The sequence below is a fragment of the Bactrocera tryoni genome, chromosome 2 (genome assembly GCF_016617805.1).
Source record: "Bactrocera tryoni isolate S06 chromosome 2, CSIRO_BtryS06_freeze2, whole genome shotgun sequence".
Classification (NCBI taxonomy): domain Eukaryota; kingdom Metazoa; phylum Arthropoda; class Insecta; order Diptera; family Tephritidae; genus Bactrocera; species Bactrocera tryoni.
The window spans coordinates 41908633-41927148 of record NC_052500.1 but is presented as its reverse complement, the minus strand read 5'-3'; the positions used below and the strand labels follow the sequence as shown (position 1 = coordinate 41927148).

The 18516-nt window shown below is 36.0% G+C and overlaps 2 protein-coding genes across 4 annotated transcripts; both read left to right on the top strand.

The window, feature by feature from the left end:
• Positions 1-860: 860 nt before the first annotated feature.
• On the top strand, positions 861-5689 carry LOC120768060 (protein MCM10 homolog). 3 transcript variants are annotated; one of them, XM_040094580.1, is made up of 2 exons: positions 861-1925; positions 5466-5689. In XM_040094580.1, the coding sequence occupies exons 1-2, from the start codon at positions 974-976 to the stop codon at positions 5651-5653; spliced, it is 1140 nt and encodes a 379-aa protein (XP_039950514.1). In that variant the 5' UTR covers positions 861-973; the 3' UTR covers positions 5654-5689. The 3 variants fall into 3 exon arrangements, with proteins under 3 accessions (XP_039950514.1, XP_039950515.1, XP_039950513.1); XM_040094581.1 differs by having other exon boundaries at positions 5470-5557; XM_040094579.1 differs by having other exon boundaries at positions 862-1925; positions 5415-5689.
• A 2712-nt stretch (positions 5690-8401) lies between these two features.
• On the top strand, positions 8402-8853 carry LOC120769584. Its single transcript, XM_040096643.1, has 2 exons — positions 8402-8415; positions 8487-8853. Exons 1-2 carry the CDS (start codon positions 8405-8407, stop codon positions 8683-8685), a joined length of 210 nt encoding a protein of 69 aa, XP_039952577.1. The 5' UTR covers positions 8402-8404; the 3' UTR covers positions 8686-8853.
• Positions 8854-18516: the final 9663 nt, after the last annotated feature.

Below are 18516 nucleotides of genomic sequence, written 5' to 3'. Positions count from 1 at the left end.
AGGATTTGTTACAGTTTTTTTTCTTAAAAATGTATGCAGAAGGTGCGCCAATTCACAATAGCCATGCTTAATAGTCATTCACAACAAATTGACCGAATTAGCCATTCATATATCACTAGATTCTGCAATGGGTGCTCTCGTGCTCTTGTATATTTCGGTATAGTATTTTTGCAATCTGCAATCTTGCAAGAGCAAGAGAATACCCCTATTATGTTTTTAGGATATTACGATAATATTTCATATATATAGCCTATATACATGCATACCAAATCATATAATATTATCAAAGATAAGAAATATTTAAAAAGTAGCTTTTATTTGGACATTAACTACAAATATTACCATGAAAATAACATAATTTAATGATAATGTTATCAATTTTGCATGAATTCACAAAAATTCGCAAAATTATATTCATATCAATTGTTATGATAGCATGTAAACGTATAAAAATATAAGCCAAAAGGCCAACATGCGTCTGTAAAAGCAATGTATATTCCTGAGCATAATTTTCATTCAATGCTCAGCTCTGTTCACTCATTTCTGTTAAAATTTCTCCTGCCGAGCCAAAAGTGGTGAAATCCACTAATAGAAAATTCATGGCTCTTGACAGTTCACACGCTTGTCCGTAGTTGAACCTTCTCTATAAATGTACGTTCTCTGCATGTTGTATCTCCAAATTATTTGTAGAAATGAAAACTGATCTGTCAAACCATAAAAATTAAGATCTATTGCTAGCAATATGTATTTGGCACGACAATTACACTCCCACTATTGCTGAGCATAAGCAATAAAATCCAATAAAAAAAAATCGATGATCTGAAATATCAATCACCATTTGATGTATCGAAATTAAGCAATGTATTACATTCAAACACAGCGATGGATATCACCATATTCTATATGGTGCATATGTCTGGTTATAGTTGACTAAAATAGTACTAAACAGATTTGGATTTAATTTTTTGTTAGCATGGCGAGCGGTGTTGATAATGAATTATTAGTGAAAAATGATGAGCTTTTGACTTTAGATGCTCTTTTAGCAGAAGTTGATACGGAATTAAAAAGTGTTGCACCCCAGTTTAGTGGAAATAGCTTAAGAAAAATTGATGACGACAATGTGGAGAATTTCTTGCTCTTAAAATTCAATGAGTATAGTGGCCATGTAAATGAACCGTTTTCCACAGCTAATGATGGTTTTGGCAAGGATATAGATACGAAAAAAGAGTTAAAAAGTATAACTAAAAATTTAAATGGCAAAGAAACTCTGAAAGATAAAAAAATAACTAACAGATGCAAATATATGGAGGCCTCATTGAAATCCAATGAACATACATATGTATATTTTGACCCCATTTTTGGTTTAAGAATACTGGGTCCAAAAATATCAAGTGCATTGTTATTAGAACGAATGGCGGGTCGAAAATTAGTTACATTCAACGAATTATCAAGACAAATGGACCTAAAAACGGCATCTGACTGGGTTATCGCTGCGGTGTTAATATCTAAGGAAGTTAAATGTAGTTCAAAAAATTTAAGCCGTTTTACAATTTGGAGGTTATCGGATCTTCAAGGAAATATGAAAACTATTTCAGTATTACTGTTTCAAAATGCTCACAATGAATTGTGGAAGACATCTCCAGGTACCTGTGTGGCTATTCTTAACCCAACTTTTATCGAAAAAAAATCCTACACGCAAGACATTGCTAATCTTTCAATTGAAACTGCAAATAATGTGTTAATTTTGGGTAAATCTAAGGATTTTGGTATATGCAAAGCAAAAAAAATGAATGGACAACAATGTACCAATTTTATTAATTTGCAAGACAGTGATGTTTGTGTTTTTCATATTAAAAAGGAGTTTACAAAAGCTCTTGGACCTTTTGCTGCAAAAAAAACTAAGTTTGATCAAAAAATTCAGACTGGTAAGAAATAAGGTCAATAGTATTTAATAATATATAGGCTTTCAATATAAGTGGGGTATGCGCTGATAGAGGAGCTTCGGGAAGAATTTAGTATACCGTCCCAGGATTTCAAGGATAAAAAGGATATGGTCGGATGGAGGAGATTATCCTGATCAAGGATATATATGGTTATAGCTGCAGGAAGCTTATAGTTTAAGAGATATTCGCGTTTAAACTTTAAAATTTGCAATATTTTAATAACATTTTTTCTATATTTAAAATTAATTTTGCACTTATATTTTTCACTTTTATATACACTAACACATCACTAATTTGTACACATTTATTTCATATCATATATTGCAAAAATAGCTTTTATTATACATTTAAATTATTGTTGAATTATGACTATTTAATAACAAATTAATTTCAAACTGAATGATAAGTGTTACCTTATCGACATCATTTGTAATAAAGTGAACAGATTATACCCCAACTACGAGAATCAACAACCTATAAAAAAATAAACCTAGTCAGCCCAACACTGGGGTGTTTTACATTTTTTTCGCGTAGAACTCCTTTTCAAAAAAAAAGAACTCCTTTTCGCGTGGGCGGCTTCGGCCGCGCTTCAGAAAAAATAACCCTGGTCGGTCCAACACCGGGGTGTACCAAATTTTTTGCGCGTAGAACTCCTTTCTGCGTGGGCCCTTGTCGGTCCAACACCGGGTGTATACATTTTTTTACTCATCTAGAACTCATTTTTACATTGGCGGCCTTCAGGCCGCTTAAATTTTTTATTGTTTATCAACGATTATGTTTCCTTTATTTACGGTATAATATTTCTTTTTATTTTTTTTGTTTTAGTTTGTAAAATATTTTAGTACGTTAAGGGGGGAGCCTGCTTTAGGAGGCCTAAAAAAGGCAGTTTTTCCTGATTTTTTTTTAGGATAGAAAAAAACAAGCAAATTTTTACATCATTTTATTACATGTTTAAACTTACAAAAAACATTTTTTAAAATTTAAAAAATCGAAATACAGCCCACTTTCATCTACTTTTGTGCACCACCGCGCAATTGAAGTGTCCAATTGGCGGGCAAAATGTAGGTCGCAATTTTTGTCTGAAACAAAAAAATTAAATGGATAATTAATTTCATTAGTCCTTCTTCTATGTGAACCTAAAAAAACCCGAAAAAAACGCGAAAATCAAAGTTTTTTTTAGATTTGAAAAAAAAAGTTGCATTTTTCACCAAAAAACCTAACTTCAATTTACTAAAAAAATAGTTTAGAAGTTTGTTTTCAAGAACTTTTTAGGTTCACAGAGGAGGTAATAAGATACTGAATCTAATAAGCTTTGGTTTTATACGATTGGTTGAATACTTTTTTGTAATTTTGCCCGCCAATCCCAAATCCCAAAAATGAAAACTCGAGAAAACGCGCTTTAAACTTTACGGTCGGAAAAAATAGTACTTTTTGATTACTTACAGCAATAATACGCTAATCAGCTATTCCTGGACCATAAAGTAGACCTTCCTCTTCCTCAAAATACTCATTTTGTTGAAGTTGATGGAGTCTGTTATAATGCGTCCCCAGGTATACATTTGGGGTATTTCGAATAAAGGGAGGAGCACGAACTCTATAGAGCGGCTGCAGCTGCCCGAACGCTCGTATACCTGCTCGGCGCCCGACTGCTTTTAGTGCTGGATCTTCGAAAATAATCCGAATTGTCTTTCCAAAATTGACAGACATATTCTTAGATATATTAGGAACAGATTTAAGCAATAAAAAAAAAATCGATTTTTTGAGCCTCCTAACGCAGGCTCCCCCCTTAACACTAATTGACAAATTTATTTTTACAAATGATGTCGATAAGGTAACACTTATCATTTGACAGTTTGAAATTAATTTGTTATCATTAAATAGTCATAATTCAACAATAATTTAAATGTATAATAAAAGCTATTTTTGAATATGTGATATAAAATAAATGTGTACAAGCGAATTAGTGATGTGTTAGTGTATATAAAATTGAAAAATATAAGTGCAAAATTAATTTTAAATATAGAAAAATGGTTATTAAAATATTGCAAATTTTAAATTTTAAACGCGAATATCTCGAAAACTATAATCTTCCTGCGGCTATAACCATATATATTCGTGATCAGGAGATTCTCCTCTATCCGACCATACCAATTTTTTTCCCGAATTCCTGGGACGGTATACTAAAGCCGACCCCAAAACTTTGTATTAAAAACGCATAGTATTCCATAATAATTAACAAAATTTTTGCACATTTTTCACTTCGTATATTGAAATATACACTTTTAACATTGAAATGAGTTCACGTCTCACTTTTGCTTTTTTTTATCGAAATATATTAATTTAAAAATCACTTAGCACACTCATGGCTAATAATGTTAGAGTATTTATAATTATCTAACATCGTTGAGCCATCTTAAATACCAAATATGAAAAAATTTTCAGCGGCAGAGTTTTCTTCGTTTGTACTGTCGCGTGATTCTTTTCCCTTAATTAACTATAATAAAAATTCTACTCATCATTTTTTAAGCTATAATGAAGGATATGAAGTACTTCTTTCTGAGCTGGAGGTAGCAAGAAAAAAATAACCCTGGTCGCGCCAATACCCTGCAATGTCAACCTCGATATCCAACGCAGATAGGTGCTACTTCGTGAGTAGGCAATTAAGAACTTAAGTCCTATCTCGAAAAACAAAGACGTAACTCTATAAGTCGCTCCTAAGTCCCGTCTTGCTATGTGGTGCAGAGGCATGGACGATGACAACATCTGATGAGTCGACGTTAAGAGTTTACGAGGTTCTGCGAAATATTTTTGGTCCTTTGCGCTTTGGGAAGCAGAGGAAGAGAAAAATCACCACTCCGTTGGGGAGATCAGGTGAAGGAAGGACTGGGCTTCGCTTGGAATCTCCCAATTGGCGCGCTGTTATAAATTGGGGCATAACCGCGTAAGCCATTATAAAGAAAAAGAAGATTGCTAAATATAGAATAGGAATTTAAGCGAAAAAAAGAATTTCAACGCATTGCTCATATTTGCTTATTATCAACAGCGCCCCATTCCCTTATAATTGTTAGCACATAAATGATGTCTACTACGGGTGTAAAAAGTAATTTTTAAATTAAAGATTTCTTTCTTAAAAATCTGCAATAAGTGTAAAATGTGAATTTGTTTAAATATCTACAGTTTAATTTAAGCAATTTGAAAGAAAAATGTGTGTAAAGTGTGTGTAAAATAAATCGATAGAAACGAATTAGTGAAGTATGAGTGGATATAGCAGTTAAAGATATATGTAAGTGTAAAATCCATTATGAGTCGGAGAAACACGCGTTTTAAATAGTTAAATTTTTGAACTTTATATATATATTTTCTTGATCTGGAGGACCTCCTCTATCCGTATATACCCATTTTAACCCCGAAATTAGGGGATACTATTCTAAAATTTATCCAATACTATTATTGTCAAACAATTTTTACTAGCTTGTAGTATCACATCTGGGCAGATTAGTAACAAAAAACTATTATATAAAGATAGACTAATATTGGATTCATTAAGCAACACTAAAATAACAGAAAATAAAACGACGAATGAATGTACCCTAAAATCTAATATTTCATCTGTAACTCAAAAATATAAAAATTATGGAATTGCTACCAAAGTAGTAGCAGATGAAAACCAGCGAAAACAGACTTGGAACGCGTTAAATCACTCTATATGACACCGAACTTCGCTAATATTTTTTCACAAAATCAAAGCAGAATAGAATTTAAATTAATTAAAATAAATAGTTACAGACACACATCAAAAAACCAAGGATAAAGATTTTGAAGTATTAAAAAGGTGTCCCATTGAAAAAGTTAATCCTAATTCAATTCGTGGAACAGTTGGAGGAAAGAAACGTGTATTAGACGTACTTAATGGATCGGAAAATTCTAAACGCCGGAAGATTGAAGAAAACCATGATATGCATATATCAGATATATTTGAAACTGGATCAAACCATAGAGAATTGGTAAAAGTACGACAAAAGCAAGAAGAAGACAAATATTTTATTAGGTTAGAAAAGAAAGAAGCAATGGAAGAAAAGGGAAGAATTTAGTATACCGTCCCAGGATTTCAAGGATAAAAAGGATATTTGCAATATCTTGCAAAGCTGTCATATGCAAGGATTGTAAATATATTACGTTTTCTGCCGCTGACCGTTGTAAAAATAATAGACGCCGTAAAACGATTTTTTCAATGCAAAGACTGTGGAAATCGTACAATTACGCTTTTTAAGCTTCCTAAATTTAGTTGTTCTAACTGCAAAGGCTCCAGGTGGGAACGTAGTGCAATGGTACGCGATCGAAAGCTGAACGATTTACCAATACCATTTTCTATAAGAGGAGACGAAGAGAAATTTTTAGGGACTACAAATTCAAAACTGAATGTTAATCTCCTTATGCCGTAATATTAACAATAAGCAGTTATTTGCTTAATGAAGTATTAATAAAGCACTTTTGTCAATTATTAATAAATACATTAGGGGGATTCTCTAGCACTTGCAAAACTCTTGCACCCTGTGCCAGCTGTCATTTTATATAAAGACATATTTCGCCGTTAAATTGTTGAGGAAGTTAAGTTTTGAATAGATTTTATAATTTCTATCTAAATTTTAAAAATGTATATAAGTTTTTTTTGTTTTAAGAATGAATGCAGATGGTGCGCCAATTAGTAATGGTAATTTCAAATAAATTGCTCTTCATAGACTTGCATATTTCGGTATAGGATTTTTGCATTTTGTGTCATCGTGCAATCTTCCAAAAGCAAGAGAATCCCCCTATTATGTCAAGAAAGACTTTACAAAGTTGCAAAATATGTATGTATATTGTTTTACTTTGCAAAAAATGGCAAAGTTCAATGCATAAACAAATAAAGAAGAAAAAAAAAGAAATATTAAATTTAGGGGATATAAAAGTGAAAAATATAAGTGCAAAATTAATTTTATATATCGAAAATATGTAATTAAAATATTGCAAATTTTCAACTTTAAACGCGAGTATCTCGAAAACTATAAGTTTCCTGCGGCTATACCATATATATTCGTGATCTGAAGAGTCTCCTCTATCCGACCATACTCATTTTATTCCCGAAATCCTGGGACGGTATACTAAAGCCGACCCGAGGAAAAAATGCTAAAAACATTTGCAATATCTTGCAAAGCTGTCATATGCAAGGATTGTAAATATACTGCGTTTTCTGCCGCTGACCGTTGTAAAAATGAGAAGCACTCTTTTAAAATAATAGACGCCGTAAAACGATTTTTTCAATGCAAAGACTGTGGAAATCGTACAATTACGCTTTTTAAGCTTCCTAAATTTAGTTGTTCTAACTGCAAAGGCTCCAGGTGGGAACGTAGTGCAATGGTACGCGATCGAAAGCTGAACGATTTACCAATACCATTTTCTATAAGAGGAGACGAAGAGAAATTTTTAGGGACTACAAATTCAAAACTGAATGTTAATCTCCTTATGCCGTAATATTAACAATAAGCAGTTATTTGCTTAATGAAGTATTAATAAAGCACTTTTGTCAATTATTAATAAATACATTAGGGGGATTCTCTAGCTCTTGCAAAACCCTTGCACCCTGTGCCAGCTGTCATTTTATATAAAGACATATTTCGCCTTTAAATTGTTGAGGAAGTTAAGTTTTGAATAGATTTTATAATTTCTATCTAAGACGGGTATTGTCAATTGCGAAGCGAATGAAAATTTTGGCGAGTTTCGCCGTGGCGAATTGTAAGTTGCGTCTGTAACGAATTCGCCAGAAAATGGCGAACGAGTGGCGAAAATAAATTTCTGGTATTGCCGCTGGCGAAAAAACGGCATTCGTTTCGCCATTGCTGTCAAAATTTAACGAATGTATTAGGTTGTCAAAAAGTCTTGCGGTATTTTTATTGAAAATTTTTTTTTATTGAAATTGAAATTGAAATGAATTTTTGATGACTCATGCCCTGCTCTTGACCGATGCTACGGCTGCTTTTATGCCGGTCTTTTTCGACCAATTCAGCGATTTTATCGCAATTTTCGACGACAGGCCTTCCGGAGCGTGGCGCATCTTCGACCACCTCTACACCAGAACGAAAACGTTGAAACCATTGTTGTGCGGTGGAAACGGAAACTGTATCGGGTCCATAAACTGCACAAATTTTATTGGCGGCTTGAGATGCATTTTTGCCTTTATCGTAGTAGTACTGTAAAATATGCCGTATTTTCTCTTTATTTTGCTCGATGTTTGCGACGCTATAACTCACGAACGATTTAAAAGAAACGACAATCACGTGTTAGCGCGTGAAATGAGCTTTCCAAAAAGGTATAGCATGACCCGATGCGACGAATAAAACTAGAACTCCGCGCTTTCAGCGCCAACTAGCGAAAATACCGCAAGACTTTTTTGACAACCTATTATTTTTTATTCGCTATTTGAAATGGAAAGGACGTAAGTAAATTTTTATCTTTATTTGAGCAATTGTAATTATTTAATTATATTTAACAAAACGATTCTTCTAGAACAAAACGTACAACAACGCAGCAATTACAAAAATTGGTTGCGTTAATGGAAAATAATCCGGACGTCGCCAGAAGAATGGGGAATTTTGGGTCAACAAAGAAAAGCAGGGCAGAACAATGGGACCTGTTCGTTGCCAAACTCAATGCCATTGGTGCACCATTGCGAAACGGGCGCGAGTGGAATAAGGTAAAAATTTAACCCTCTACCGCATGGCCATCTTCTTTATGAAAAAAAAAAATAAAACTCCACTAATATACGTTTATTTTGAATCCATTTACATATATTTGTAGAAAAAAATATTTTAAAATGCATATTTTACCAGAAAATAAAAGACGCCATATATGGCTCTCTATGCATACAAAGTTGCTTGGAGTGTATTACTTTTACTCAGTGTGGAAGCGTGTGAAACAGTTTCGTTTGTCATTGTAGCACAGGAATACATTACATTTCTCACAAAAAGTATACGAACGGAATGAGCAGTCATTTTGACAAAGTTGTCTATTTTTCATCCATTTCGGAAAGTATCCAATACAGTCGGTACGTATAGAATTCAAAGGAAAGTCTTGACCCTTACCCTTTTTGGTGCCTTCTCTGCTTGTTGTCGGAGATGAAGAGTTTGATACCGATGCAATTGGACGCCCTCGTTTTCGGGATTTTCCTACCTTGCAAAGATGTTCGCTCACTGCAAGTTTGAAATTAAATAACGGCATAAATTCCCCTGACTTACGACGCCACAAGATCCAAGAATTTACAAGGCACATATCAATCATGTGGAAAAAAATCTTTTTGTACCAAACCTTAGTGCGTAAATGAATTCTATAAAGACCAAGTAGTGAATCAAGCAAGTCTACGCCGCCCATATAATTATTGTAAACGTCGACAGACTGTGGTGAATGAATTTCAATATACTTTTCTCTTTTTTATTAAAACGTGTCTTTGTGGATATAGGTTGGCTTCCAACGAAAGTTGAAAGAATATTTACTACCTTATTGTCAAACCAAGAAACGAGGCCAAGCTTGACCCCGTCGATTTTAGTTACCTTCTCCACCATGCTGCCTCTCCCCAACTTTTTCAATTCCTTTTCCGTCGGCATCTTACAGTTAGGGACTCGATTAAGTCTTACCGTACCCAAAGACAATAAACCACTTTTCATGAGATGCACTTGGAGGCCGGGGCTGGTAAACCAGTTGTCAAAAAAAATTTTGTAATTTTGATATCTCGGTACAGTGACTGCTAGCCTTGTAACAACATTTCCGCTGATTCCCAGATTCGGTGATCCCTCTGGATGTTTATCACTTTGTGCTCCAGCAAATATATCAAAATCGTAGCTAAATCCTGAAACTCTACTTAAAACAAAATTCTTGAAACCCCATTTGTGCGGTTTGGCCGGAATGTATTGTTTTAGATGATGTCTGCACTTTGTGGGAATTATTTGCTCATCCACAACCAGTTGCTCCTCTTTTGGTATGAGCAGAACCTTTTCACGGATTTTATTAGAAGTGGTCGAACTTTGAACAGCTTGTAAAATCCATCTTCACCTGGCGATTTCATATCCTCATTGTTGTTGAAATGCAAAAAGCGTTTAATGTTTTCCCATCTATTGCAAGTCATGATGGTGCGTACAAATTCTTGGCCAACTGTAGTATCCCAATAATGCCTCGACGATGGTAATTTCATCAAAGACATGTATAAAACTATGCCTGAAAACAAATTTTCACTAAGTTTCTCCACAGTTTTTACGCTGAACTCACCTATAAATTGCGCTATTTCGCTCTTAGTAATATTTGCCGGCTTATTTATGTCTTTTTGCAGCGCAAGTATGTTCGATTGTTCAACTATAAAGTTTATCAAATCTTCGTCAAAGAAAAATTTAAAGAACTCCGCTGGCGTCTCTAATTCATCGATAAAACTTGGAAGCTCCATGTCTCCTTGAAATGGAAAGTTTTCACTTAAATACGGGAGCAAGCTATTTTCTTTCCAGTTTGGTGGTTTCGATTTTTTAGCGCGTTTTGCGTTTGAGCTACTAGGCTCGTCATATACGTCTTCGGAACTGCTTTCATCGGTCTCCGATATATATACATCTTCCTGGCCAGAAACTTGTGCTCCAACAACTTCTTCATCTGATTCGGATATATAATCATCGTCGCTTTGAAGCCCATTATCGACTACATTTACATATCTTAAATTTCCATAAAAAGATCTTGCATCTATTTCTGAAAAAATTTTACTAAAATGCATGAAAGGCAAAATAGTATGTACTGCATGAAAGGCCACATATGGCTTCGTCAGTTTTTCCAAAAATAGTATGTACTGCATGAAAGGCCATATATGGCTTTGTCCGATTTTGCACAAAAGCGTGCCTATAGTACTTACCTTCCAATCGGTTTGTATTTTTATTGTGTGAACACTATGTTTTTCCTTCGAAAAATATTTTTTTCTCCGAGAAAAGTCCTAATTTTGATGATAAAAATTTTGTCGAAAACACCGAACAAAGAATTGTCCAAAGAAAACTACCGTAGTGCAAAGCCAAATGCAACAAATCCCAAAACCATATATGGCGTTGTATGCGGTAGAGGGTTAATTAATTTGTTTGGTTGAAGTTACTTATGTGTAGCATTTAGGTTTGGTTAGATTATAAACTGAAACTAAAAAAAAAATAGCAACAAACCGACGCGAAACTGTTGCCACAGGAGGAGGACCTTATGCTCAGCAAAGTTTATCTCCATTAGAGCAAAGTGTAGATGAGCTTCTTCACCTTCAGGCGGCTGTAAATCCTACAGGCTTAGCATATGGCTCTAATGAAGTAGAAACTGCGGTAAATAGTAGTGAAATTCAGCCAGAAGAGCGCACGACCGAGGTAACACAACGAGCCATGGATTTGGTATCGCAATCCTCAAGCAGCCGTCCTAGAATGACAGTAGAGGAACGTGAAGTCATTCGGATGAAAGCGTTGGAAAAGCAAGCCGAAGTTCAGGACACCCTTTCCAACAAAATGGCAAAAATGGAAAGAAAACTAGATGGAATTGCAAGGTATGCAAGAAAAACATATGAACTGAAACAGGAAGAAATTAAATTAATGAAAATGAAAGAAGAAAGGAAGAAGGAAGAAAATTTAGAGAAAAAAAGATATAAAGAAAAGATGGAAATAAAACTACAAATTTTAATATTAAAAATGCAAAAAAAATAGGGTAAATAGGGTGCTTGTAAATAGATTGAATTTAGTTTATAGTTTATTTCATAAGAATGTGATGAATTTTTTTTATTTCATATTTTAACCGAACTTGAAATTGAGATTTTTGTAAGAAAACATGTTATGAATTTATTTTTACTTTATTATTATAAGTGGCGGAATTAAATCTGTGATTTTTTTAATTTAATTTAAAAGCATGTAGTTTTTGTAATTTTTATATATTTATTATCTGTGTAATATTGAATTTCATAGTATTGAATAAAATAAAAGAATACAATATATTATTCACTGAAGTCGGTATAGTTTCATTTACATCAAAGCATCAGCAATTTGTTTTCTGCGGCGCTCTCCTGGTGAAGCATTGCCATTTTTATTAATTGGTTCCAATGGTATAACGGCATCAAAGAAGATTTCAGCTTCCTCCGGATCACCGATTCTAAATTTTTTACAAATGTTGTGAAAGGCGCAGCGCATATTAATAACGGATGTTACTTTAGCAGGATCGTAGCGCATTTTTCTATCACTCAGAATACATCTGAAACGGCATTTCAAAACTCCAATCGTACGTTCAACAACATTTCTGGCTTTCGCGTGCTTCTTATTAAAAATTGACTCCCTAGTTCCAGATTCTGCATGACGGAAAGGTGTTAATAAATAAGGGGTTAGTGGGTATCCGGAGTCACCTGCAAATATATTATTGTTTTCAATATTCATATGTCAAGATTAAACTTGCGCAGTAGTCAAATATTGCGAATACCTAAATAAATAGAGTTCTGATCTCCGTTTTGATGCGCTGCCTCTAAACATGCCTTTAGAGAACTATTGTTCCATACTAACGAATCGTGTGTAGAACCAGCATATCTAGCATCCACAAAACGGATATTCATATCATGATCACAAGCCTGTCATAAAAATACAATAAAATTTTTATACCAATTTTACTGTATTAAATTCATAAAAACTCACAATCATTGCATTTATGCTAAAAAATCCTTTTCTGTTTAGATAGAGGTGTTTGTTTGTGGTAGGAGCATAAATCGCAATATGGGTTCCATCGATGCAGCCTATTGCATTTGGTATTCCCGATCTTGAATAAATAAGGGAAACTGTTGGCTGAGCAAGTCCCAACTGAAATTCATTCCCTATAGCTTGTTGGTAACTGACATGTGCAAAAAATCTGAGCGCGGCACACAATTTTAACATCGGCGTTATGGAAGACGACATCTGACAATGAAATTTGTCTTTGATTTTATTCAGCACATACATAAATGCGTCCTTGCAACCCTGCTGCATTCTTTCCGGCTGTGGTTGCTACTACACAATCAGCTGATTCTACTGCCTTGCCATTGCGATTGTGCTGCGAAGAATTTTTTTCGCATTTACGAACGCCAGAGAAATGCAATTTTTAATTAACGTAATTATTGATAACCAGGAAACTCAGAGTGAGAAAATTTTATTGAATTACAATAACAAAAGGATTAAACAAGTTAAGAGAAGAAATCTTTTACTAATAAGTGATTTAAAAAAGAAAAGGCGGTCCGTACCAAAAATGAGCAATAACGTGTATATTGAACAAAAACTTCTTATTATTCGTTATAATTGAGCTGGTTTCATACACCGTGTTAGGTAGCTCTGTAGGATTAGAATTATCTCTAATAAAACGGCGCTGTCGAAGAAGATTAGTTCACGTTTCCACATCGTAATTATCCTCAAAATACAGATCCGCGTTATTAAACATATTTTCGAATTTCAGTTGATATAATAATAAATATTTTTTAGTATAAATGACACAAATGTCAAATTCGGATGAACGCGCTACTTTTTTCATGAATGGCAACGACATATTTTAGCGAATACGTTTATTCGCCATTCACAATGCAAATTTGGGGTATGTTTGCCAAAGCGTTCGCTTCGCCAAATAAATTCGCTTCGCAAGTGACAATACCAGATTGACGACCGCTCAGTTAGTTCATGGTCCACCTCTTCAGTCCTGGAGGGAGCGTTGTTTATGTCCTGCAGTAGCGTTGTCTGACTGACTGTGTCAAAGGCTTTTGACAAGTCCAACGCTACGAGGCTAGTTCTCTCAAAGTGTGGTTTCTGGCTGAGACCACGAACTAAATGCCCAGGTGGTGAGTGAAGATCGGGAGTAACAAGGCTTTAAGTTTTTTCACTAATTGAGAGACATTTAATTTTCTCATCTCGTCTTCTGGAATGCTTTAGCTGTCGCTCTCTTATTAGCGTTAATTTCACCCATTTTCCGGATACCCAGTTTCCGGCACATCTGAATCAAAATTCTTTCTTGGTCTGAACGTAATTTCAAAGGAACACCATATCTCGCTGAAATATTCTGTTTTCTAATATATTGGTGGGAAATGGACTATCAAAACCCACGTTATTTCGCTCAACTTCCAAATTACACTGCTTCTTCTGCCCACAACTCCTGGACGTTGACTTTTTAACGTTAACGCATTTCGCTTATTTGAAAACAATTGAATGACGATAACCAACCCAATAACAATTAAACCTCTTCAAGGTTATTATGACCTCCACTTGGATCGTTGTGCAGCTCGTTGAGAACTTCAGGATTTCTTACGTTCGTATCAAACATAAGAGCTCGGGGCGTTTGGCCATCTTCGCTTTTCCATACTCGACGCAAGCAGCCACACACAAATATTAAACTGCTCTGCTCTGCCCAATATGCCTTTGCGAGTGGGATATCTGCAGCTATTTCTTCTCTCTTTGGACGTTTGTTCATCTCCACTTTACGCATTACACGTTTTAAATCCAATTGATGACTCCAAGTGTATCAAGGTTCTTCTCCACCTGGTTTTTCCAACGGAGTGAAGGTCTTACTCTCTCTCTGCTTCTCCCAGGGGGTACTACGTCGAATACTTTCAGAGCTAAATTGTTTTCATCCATTCGGACGACATGATCTAGCCAGCTTATCCGCTGTCACTTAATCTGCTGAACTATAGAAATGTCGTCGTATATCTCGTACATCATACAGATCTCTGCCATATCGCAGGACGGAGATGATGAGTGACTTGTAGAATTTGGTATTTGTTCGTCGAGAAAAGACTTTACTTCTCAATCGCGTACTCAGTCCGAAGTAGCACATGTTGGCAAGGTACGTAGGTAGGAGTGCAGCCCTGTTGTCTTTCGTTCTCAATTAGCACTTGCTGTGCCATTTTGATGCACTATTCGTAGAATCTTGTATGTATGTTGTCTGTATCTGCCATCACGTTTCACCTTCTCTTTCAAACCATTTTGAGATTTTGATTAAGCTACTCAATTCTGATATGCTTTTAGTAGATATCCATTCAAGGTTTGGTGTTTGATGGAACCAAGTGTTCTGTGTCGGATCCGTGATATGGCTGGGCATTCATAGAGAAAGTGGAAAATTGTTTTCTTGTTCCCTGCTACTCCGGAGTCTCGGCAGATGTTGTTGTAGGGCATACCCATTTTGGACGCATGTTCTCCAAATGGCCAGTGCCTTGTTATGGTAGCTGTTACTCTGCAGATACTTCTCCTAGCCCTATCTTTTCTTGTCATATGTTGGCCATAATTGTTTAGTTATGATACATTTTGTTATGTTTTCCCATCTGTTATTTGTTGAAATTGTCTAGCGGGCTTGGTATTAGTTCCGCCTCTGATTCGTTAAGGAAAGCTCCTGCCTTTGTCAACTCGTCTGCTTTTTCTTTACCGAAAATGTTCATATGACCGGGAACCCAAATCAAGTCTGGTTGGAGCGTGTTTTTTATTGAGCTTATTGCTTTCTTGCAGTTGTGGACTATACTGGAATTTGTCATGGGCGAAGACAAGGCCAGGAGCGCCGCCTGGCTATCCGTAAATATTGCTGCTTTACGTATAGTCTCGTGGTTTTCCAATAGAACTTCGCAGGCTTTTTCTATGCCCAGTACTTCCGCTTGGAAAATGCTAGCCGAGTTCGGTAGATGTACAGAGAGAGAAATGCCTAGATCAGCGGAGAGTACCCCCGTGCCTACTCCGCAGTCCATTTTTAACCCATCGGTATAGACTGAGATGGTATATTCCTCCCTTATTGAGTCTCTTCTCCATTCTCGTCTAGAGGGTATCCTCACTTGGAAGTGTCTTTTTAAACCCAGCTTTGAGAGAATGTAGTCCGATTTATTAATGTTGAGCTTGTTTAGGATTCCACTATGTCCATATTTCTGCTGATTCCAACCACCCAATTCTTTTATTCTTATAGCCGCAAATGCTGCTGTTTTGTGAATAAATATGTCTATGAGTAGTTGATGCAGGACCATATTGAGCGCGTTAGTCGGGCAAGACTTGATTGCACCAGTAACACCCGCACACGCTGCTCTTTGTATTCCATTTAATTTTCTAATGTTGTATTGTTTGTTTAGCGCTGGCCACCGTACCAGAGCTTCATATGTAAGTATAGGTCTTATGACAGCCGTATACATCTACATGATTATACTAGGTTTGAGGACCCAATTCTTGCTGACGATTCTCTTGCAAGTATAGTAGGCCATATGTATATGCTTTATTTATTCTTTTTTTATATTTATTTTCCAGGACAGTTAGGTGTCAATTTTCACCTCTAAGTATTTAGCTGTGGGGGATAGAGAGAGTGTTGTACCGTTTAGTACCGGAAGTTGAAACTGAAGGATTTTGGTTGTGCTTGTGAATAGCATCAATTCTGTTTTGTTCGGGTTAACACCTAGTCCATTGTTCTTAGCCCATAAGTTTAACCTTCGCAGTGCTCTTTTCATAATTACGCTGACTGTTGAAACACACATGCCTGATACCAACAACACTATATTGTCTGCATATGCTACTGCTTTCACTTCCCACCGTTTAACTGGAGTAGTATTTTGTTCAGCGCTACAACCCATAGAAGTGGGGAGAGAACCCCTCCATGAGTAGTCCCTCTACTCATATAACTTGTTTGTGTTGCAGCGCCGTTTGATGCTATAATCCTCCTATTCTTAAGTGTCATCTATGCCACCATGTGTCAGAGAATTAATTATAGCATTTATTTCTATGTCTTGAAATGCGGCCATGGTGTATTATTTGTAGTGTAGTGATTTTTCAATTACAGTTATCATCTCGTGAAGGGCAGTTTTGGTTGATCGGTCCTTTATGTATGCATGTTGGGACTTCGATAACTTATCCGCCATTATTGTTCTTAAACGTAAGTCTATTAGCCTTTCTAGTACCTTAAGCATAAAGGAAATGAGGCTTATAGGTCTAAAATAATTAGCATTATCGTGTGTTCTTCTGCCTGGTTTTGGAAGGAACACTACTTTAATTATTTTCCAACTTCTTGGGATGTAAGATAGTTGAATGCTAGCTTCGTATATATCTTCAAGCCTTTGAACGATTGGTTCTACCAGCTTTTGCAGCATTTTGGTCCCGTCTGGACCTGCCGCTTTAAATAGTGAGAAACTATTTATGGCATATTTGATTTTGCTTTTGTCTACTATCTGGCCTCGGTAATCAGCTGTGTTTACCGGTGGTTCTGATTGAACCCTCGTTAAAGGCGTTTGCTGACTCCCGGGGTAGTGCGTTGTAGTAAGTACCTCCAGAGATTCTTTTGCAGAGGAGGTCCAATCAGTTCCTTTCACCCTAATGTAGGCAGTATTAGTATGATCTTTGGATAGCTTTTTACTCAGCCTTGCGGTTTCTCTGCAACTTTCTATTCTATCACCAAGAATCCCTTTTAGCTTTCCTGACTGCTTTTTTGTATCTTTTTATAATATCTTTATATGGCTGCCAGAATTTGGTGCTAAAACTCTCACTGAAAGCTTTCCTTAGTTGAGTTCTCAAATTCTCTCGCTGTTCCACCAAGGAAAAGACTTTCTCCTTTTCAGAACTATTAGCGGTGTGGATTTATTGAAAATTGTAGTTAAAATTTTTTCCAACTTCTCTACTTTTGAATCTAGTTCCTGAGGATTACTAATACTCTTCATGCCCCCCTTTTCAAGCCATTTTGTTGATAGCAGCTAATTTTTTCCCACGCTGTTCTTCTAAGGTTCCGATATTTGAGAGGAGTATTGTATTTCTCGCGGATGCTGAAGAGTATCCAGGAGTGATCCTACATGGAAGGCTCATCGGAGACCCTAAAGTTATCCACAACGAGACTATCTGTGTCTGTTGATAGCAGTGTGAGGTCCAGCACTTCCTCCCACCCCGGAAACCTATCAGAGCTTGGGAAAGTAAAGGTTGGATTATCACTTTTGTTGCATATACTTAGATTGCTATACAGAATATACTGTAAGAGTGACACATATCTGATGTTTATACTGGAGCTACCCCATACAGTGTGCCTTGCGTTTGCATTACACTTAGGACATCTTCCTTCCTGTTGTTCTCCACTAGTCTTGTAAGTGCTGCCGGTGGTATGTCTTCGTCATGGGCCATGTAGGCCGAGACCAAGAAGAAATGATTTTCCTTCTGTTCCAGCTTTACCACTGCTGTGCTGTAATTTAAACAAAGAAATGAATTTATACTTCTATTGATAAGAAGGCATGCCCTAGGTTTACCTTTGTTTCGTGTGTAAAAAATTTTATAGTTACTGCTGTTTAGCCCTTTTATGGTGTCTATATTAAGCCAGGGCTCCTGTATTAGGCTGATGTCGATGCCCCTCTCGTTTATACACTTCCAGTGCTGCAGATTGATCTGTACGCATCTTAGGTTATTGGGCATCTCGGGTTTCTTTGATGAGCATATTCCGTAGCAGCTTGCTGGCGTCGTCGACATCTTCCGTGTCGTCTTCGTCAACCGCTTGTCGCCTTGGAAGATTTTTAGCCTGGCCTTGCGAACTCCGAAGCTGATTTTGTAGTCAGTCTTCT